General features: G+C 36.6%; 1 protein-coding gene across 2 annotated transcripts; it reads left to right on the forward strand.

Annotated features, from left to right (window-relative positions):
- Nucleotides 1–214: 214 nt before the first annotated feature.
- LOC107593372 (calcitonin gene-related peptide-like) lies at nt 215–4,576 on the forward strand. 2 transcript variants are annotated; one of them, XM_016283080.1, is made up of 5 exons: nt 215–433; nt 1,038–1,129; nt 1,570–1,704; nt 3,030–3,215; nt 3,966–4,576. In XM_016283080.1, the coding sequence occupies exons 2-4, from the start codon at nt 1,044–1,046 to the stop codon at nt 3,187–3,189; spliced, it is 381 nt and encodes a 126-aa protein (XP_016138566.1). In that variant the 5' UTR covers nt 215–433; nt 1,038–1,043; the 3' UTR covers nt 3,190–3,215; nt 3,966–4,576. The 2 variants fall into 2 exon arrangements, with proteins under 2 accessions (XP_016138566.1, XP_016138557.1); XM_016283071.1 differs by lacking the exon at nt 3,966–4,576 and having other exon boundaries at nt 218–433; nt 2,299–3,049.
- The last annotated feature ends 2,060 nt before the right edge of the window (nt 4,577–6,636 follow it).

Below are 6,636 nucleotides of genomic sequence, written 5' to 3' on the forward strand. Positions count from 1 at the left end.
GATCACAACCAACAGTTTTGCATCAGGTTGGCACTAATTATCACAACGGTAAAACAGATCATAGACTTTCTCTAAATAGTTCACTTACATTTTTTTTCCAAACGATATTGAATTTTGCTGATCACTGGTGAATTTTTGTGAATGGAGCAGTTTGTGATTGAAGAATGACGTCACTGGTGTGACACACTCTATATCATTTTCCAGAAGCCCGAAGACAATCTGATTGGTTGGATGAGGGAGCAGTGAGCTCTGGTTGGCTGTCGGAGAATCATTAAACACCCACACTGTCAACAGTGAGACCCACATGGAGGGTATATAGGCAGCTGTATTGTAGCTTAATTCAACAGACACAAAATTTCGTCAAGTTGAAATATCCCCTCTATTTTGGGACGACTCTTTTCTATATCTATTGCACGAAGCCGAACATCTCAAGGTAAGTAACAACTATTTATGGCTTGACACATAATAGAAGTGTCATGCTTTTTATCATTCTAAATATACTGTACTATAGACGTGTGTAAATGAACTAAATAAAATGGTAGGAGTGCTTAATGGTATATACATTACTCTTTGGCTCTGTAGTTGCACAGAAAGCATGCTCGATGGATTTTTTTTCCTTAGACCTGGCTGTGGGTGCAGAGACAGCAGCTCATTACACTAATGCACAGGGTCCTGCTGGAAGGGAAATCACGAGACTAATATCTTTAATGCTGCAGTTATAGCATAGCGCCTGACAGTAGGAGACGTCTGCACCAACCACACAAGCTCTGGTTCTTCTGCAGTAAACAGGAGAAGACTTTTCAAATATTATTTTAGTTTTCAAGCTTGGTGAAATAGTGTGCCAATGACATTGAAAAGCGGGAGAGGTTTGAGGGGAATAAAAACGGACAGATTAATAGACAGGAAGAAAATGAAATTTTCAGCTAAAAAAACTGAAAACGCATTTTCAACTTTTTCACTAGTAAGGGCTTTACCAAATTGTGTCATCTTTTTTGGTCTGTTCTTAAACTATCTAATGATGAAATGTTTCACCACAGGGGACCATGGTTATGTTGAAGATCTCCGCTTTCCTTGTTGCCTACGCTCTGATTATTTGCCAGATGTACAGCTCTAATGCAGCTCCTGCCAGGTGAGGAGGATTTATAAGAAACATATTGCCATGTTGATAAATGCTTAAAGGACAGTGTTTTTTCCTTTGATAATTCCTTAAATTAGCTAAAAATATTTATTAGTGAAATTGGTGCTTTGGTAAAGTCATTCGAATGGAGGCAAGAGAGCATATGTTTTCATTAGAGGTTGCGGCATCATGGACTATCAGTCTTCTGATTACATCAGATGAATCCCAGCCAAACCCACTCTGCTTACGACAGTATTGATCGGGTGATAAATCTTAACTTGGCAACTGGACAGCTTTTAAGTGCCATACTCTTAGCAGATTGTTTTGATTATGTTTAGGATTTGATGTAGCAAGCAAAAAGTGCTTTTATCATGCAAAAAATAAGAATACCTCACACAAACCGTTTGCATAGTCCTCTAAGATATGATAATCACAAAGACGTTGCATTGCAGGCCTGCACTGGAATCATCACCAGATCGAACTACGCTTACCGACTACGAAGCGAGAAGATTGCTGCACGCAGTCGTCAAAGAATTCATGCAGATGACTGCAGAGGACATGGAGCAACAAGCATCTGAGGAAAACAGGTAGAAATCCCATAGTACTTCTCGAATCGTTCCAAACGCAATCTGTTGAATGATTTAGTGAGTGTGCACTGATTTGTTTCTCTCATATTTAAGAAAGTAAGCCCGAAATTCCCTTCAACATGAGAGCAATACCTCCTTAATGTCAGGTGTACTTGTACTTGTTGTATATGGCAGGTATGTGATGAATTTCTGTACAGATATGGGGATAAAATGTTTTATGTTTTCTAAGCTGCAGAGTCCTCTGCCAATTTATTCTCTGCATGAAACTTTATTTAGCCATCAGATTTATGAGAGATTGGCAGTTTATAAATGCCTGTTTGCTCTTAATGCATGAAAACGAGTATATCAAACGGCATGGATGGAAGCATGATCTGAAAACATGTGAGAAAATGCCTGCATGATATGCTCAAGTAAAGACATGAAAAGTGCAGCAGAAATGAATTATTGAAGCATGATTTGTTTTATGAGACCATAATGACAGCCGTGCGAGGAAGCATGTCAACATGCATCCTGTCATCATGTCTATCCTGTATGTGAATGCTCTTGCATGTCTACATGTCTATGAGTTTCTCTGCATGTGGTCTGTTTCCTCAGCCTGGGTAGAGCCGTGTCCAAGCGCTGCTCCAGCCTCAGCACTTGCGTGCTGGGGAAACTATCCCAGGAGCTGCACAAACTACAGACATATCCACGCACCAATGTAGGAGCAGGCACACCGGGCAAGAAGCGCAGCCTGGAAGCAAGTGATGTGTTGGCTGGATATGGAGAGGCGCTCAATCGTGTCTAATCGGCTGTAAACCCATGCTTGGCCCTGATATGCGAGTGCATGTGGAAGTTTGCTTGCCTGATTGACTTGAAAGAACATTTTTTTCTACTTTCTTTGGCAGAGGAGCAAATAACAGACAGACTCTGTTCCACTAATTTCATATAGTCACTGGATCTATTTGGGTTATATAACTGATTCATGAAATTGGGTAGCTCTCATTGGTAGATAGGGCATAGCGATTAGCTTTTTTTAACCCACAGCAAAATTCCTGTCTTGTGTGATTTGACTTTGTTCTTGATCTAATAAAGATATTTTTAGAAGGAGATCTGTCTTGCTTATTGTTGTTTAAAGCTCAGAAATGAACAACCATTTTTAATTTAATAAAAAATAACGCAATCAGGCATAAGTACCCATTTTAGGTAAGATACATTACTGCAGCCATTTCTCTTTTTGTCAAATATATTTAATCCATTAATTTTCTACATTTCAAATTCTTAATTTGAATATGTTGCATTTATTGCTTCAATGAATATTTCAATTCCCAATATTTTTCCCCCTCTAGTGTTACGACACAGAAGAGAGCTTGTAACACGGCCACATGTGTGACCCATCGCCTGGCAGACTTCCTGAGCCGCTCGGGGGGAATTGGAAGCAGCAAATTTGTCCCCACTAACGTGGGTTCCCAGGCGTTTGGCAGACGAAGGAGGCTCAGTCAGGAGTAGTCAACAGAAAGGGTCTTACTGAAATGGTATGTGAATAGTGTTCCGAAGCCTCTCGTCTCTTTTTAAGAGTCAGAGTCATCTCATTAATTTTATGTGAACCGCAATCCAGCTAATCTGGTCATGACAATTGTCAGAATTATTGTGTTTTATGTTAGAATGATGATATCACAGAATATGATTACATTTATGTTCACGTGCCAAAATTGATTATGCGATAATTATACTGAGGCAGCAGCACCAAGAACAGATACAGTGAGGTTCTAAGGTGTCCACACTGAAGAAAAGAAAATAAAGATAACAAATTTAAACCTCTAAATAAACAGAAGGTAGTAGATTTTTGAAAAGTTTAAAACAAACCATTTATGATTTATTACTAAATATTTATGATTTTGCACTTTCTACTCGTTAATATAACTAATATATATCTATATATATATCTATCTATATATATATATATATAGATAGATATATATAGATATATAGATATATATATATATCTATAATATAGATATATATATATATATATCAGAAGTGGACCTATCTTTATATGTAAAATAAGAGGAAAAATTCACTTTTGCATATTTATTGATTTCAATTTTTCCACATTTATTCATATAAACTTCCCTCCTATTATTGTGTTGATATTACAATTACAGTATGAATTTTGATAAATGCAAAAAAAAAGAAAAAAAAAGCCTTTTTAATAACTGGACTCTTAATATGTTGCTGGTGCCATATACAATGACGATAACATCCTAAATAACATATTTCGACAGGACACCAGTCTACACGTCCACAGTTCTTCTTTGATTGCTGTCAATAAAAGAGAAAGCATCATGTCCACATTATGACCCCTGGGAATGGAAACTCCTCACTTTCATCTGAATGGACTCCAGTTGATAGCACTGATAGTTTCCATCCAGCCAGACATTATAACTGCTCTTTTTTTTGGCTCTTCCATGAAGCAACATAAGTTAAAAAAAAAAAAGAAAAAGAAAAGAAAAAACAGTGATCAATAACCATCATTTTTCTACTCATTTGGATCAGAGGAAGAGCATTGCTTCATTCTTTCCTCTCAGCAGAGAGCACACTCAGTATGTACAGTCTGGTTTGGCCCATGTTTCTTTGACGTGTCTCAGCACATTACGGTATTTTGGGGATCATATTAAAGCAGTGCCTCATAAAAAGGCTTCCCTGAATATGGATGTGTCTTGTGCCTTGATGTAACACATTTTACATGCCGCTGTTGTACAGTATGTTTGAATTAAAGGAGGGAGGTACTACCACTGAATTACAAATTGTAACAATTGTGAATTTGAGCAAGATTAAAATGTATTTTAGATACATAAGGTTTGGGGTACTTGATTTATTGACTGATTGGTTGTTTTAGTAATTGGTCTACCGTACACATGCCCCCTCATGTCATGGTCGATCTTGCATTTCTGATACAATAATCAGAATTAAATGATGATCAAAAGGTTCAACATTATTCTACATTTGTGATTGTCCAGTTGTTCTGTAATACAGGTCATAATGTCCCATGGAGCACTGAAATAGTAGAAGTGCCAAAATTAAGAAGTCTAGTTTTTAAACCAACGCATAATGTATAATTCATTCATGAAAACACAATATCCGACTGAAAACAAACAGAAGAAAAAAATAATAATATATATATATATAAGAATCTTATTTCTATATCTGAATAGTAGTACTGTTCTAGGAAAAATGGAGTCTTCGCATCATTGCATTGTGTTTTGTAGCCCCAAAGACACGCTTTATTTCTTCTTATTTGGTCCTCTGTGCATATTACAGTGACAGAAGTCATTCTGCATAAACCCTTTTGGGAGCCGTTTGTCGTGATTGTGTTTTTCAATGGCTAACTGTCATGCTGGTGTCCCAACAGTGCATCCTCCTCCAGGAGAACTTGTTTACAGCAAGTAAAATGGCCTTTTTTGGTGTCATTTAGAGGGAGCAGAGAGACCAGTTATTCCTTATTAAGGTGAACTGATCTTTATATTCACTGATGCCATTGAGGTCTTATTAAACAAAGTCTTATGAAATCTTTCTGATCTCGTATGCAGGAGTGATACATACACCATACAGCGTAATACATACACCGTACAACTATTTGAGCAAATGAAACATTTAATATATTTCATCATTTACCCAATAACATGTTATACGCTTCTAAATCATAATAAAAGACCACAATGTGAATGATTAATTTTCATTCATATAATCTCATAAATGAGCTCATTCTAATCACTAAAACCACTCATGCACGTTTCCCATCACAACCTTCTCAACAATCCTGACGGCAAGTGCTTTCTTGTGTCCTCACACAGTTCAAATGGATCCCATCCAGTTAGATGCTTTGTTAATTAACCTCTGTGCCCTCATTGTAGTAGTGAGTCATTTCATATTGCAGTGGCTCTGCTGCCCGGCCCATTCCTCTCTGCTAATAAGGAGAGATTGTAATTTCTCGTGCCTCTGAGAGGCAGCGTTTCTCTGAGAGCCAGTCAGCCAATTCATCTTTATCTGCAAACTTTTACATTACATTACTCCTATCACTGCACAATTTTAATTGTAATTACTTCTGACATATTTCACAAAGCAAACAAAGAAGGAAATGCAACAATTGCATAACATAAGAATTGGTAACTAAACGCTCTTGGCATTCAATTAGATGTATTCCTTTTATTGCTTTAAGTAACAGTCTTTTATCAGCAATGAAAACGGTAACACTTTACAATAAGGTTCATTAGTTAACTACATTAGTTAACATGAACTAATAATGAAATGCACTTATACAGCGTTTATTAATCTTTGTTCATGTTAATTTCAGCATTTACTAACACATTATTAAAATCTTATTAACATTAGTTAATGCACTGTGAACTAACATGAACTAACAATGAACATCTGTATTTTTATTAACTAACGTTAGTGAAGATGAGCAAATACAGTAACAAATGTATTGCTCATGGTTAGTTCATGTTAGTTTATACATTAACTAATGTTTAACTAATGAACCTTATTGTAAAGTGTTACCATGAAAACAGATGGACAGTTATTTTTGATGTTTAAGAATCAATCATAAAAAAAACTCTGCAGGTATTTGCTAATTGAGCTGCATAATTGAGTACGGAAGTGTGATGATTTTGCTACAGTAAGACGTCATTAAGTAAATTGATTACAAGCCTCCCGCGCTGTACATCCAACTTCAAAGAAATAGACTGATCTAAATGAAATACATCAACACATGGAGCTAAATAAAGCATCCAGTGCTTTGGCGTCTGGATTAGTAACTGTATGGCAGTCAGCCAGTCACTTCACCTACTGTATGACAAATACTGTTTAAACATGCTGGCTAAAATGCTAAGCAGTCTACAATTGAAGGACTACATTTCTAGAATGAAGCAAGAAAGTATCCTGCACCATCAACTA

The sequence above is a fragment of the Sinocyclocheilus grahami genome, unplaced genomic scaffold, assembly GCF_001515645.1.
Source record: "Sinocyclocheilus grahami isolate Dianchi unplaced genomic scaffold, SAMN03320097.WGS_v1.1 scaffold10.1, whole genome shotgun sequence".
Lineage (NCBI taxonomy): Eukaryota > Metazoa > Chordata > Actinopteri > Cypriniformes > Cyprinidae > Sinocyclocheilus > Sinocyclocheilus grahami.

Bases quoted from the DNA above. Each gene is read 5' to 3' on its own strand.
- LOC107593372 (XM_016283071.1), top strand. From the start codon at position 1,044: ATGGTTATGTTGAAGATCTCCGCTTTCCTTGTTGCCTACGCTCTGATT. The intron at 1,130-1,569 runs GTGAGGAGGATT...GTTGCATTGCAG, and splicing joins TCTAATGCAGCTCCTGCCAG to GCCTGCACTGGAATCATCAC. The intron at 1,705-2,298 runs GTAGAAATCCCA...CTGTTTCCTCAG, and splicing joins CAAGCATCTGAGGAAAACAG to CCTGGGTAGAGCCGTGTCCA.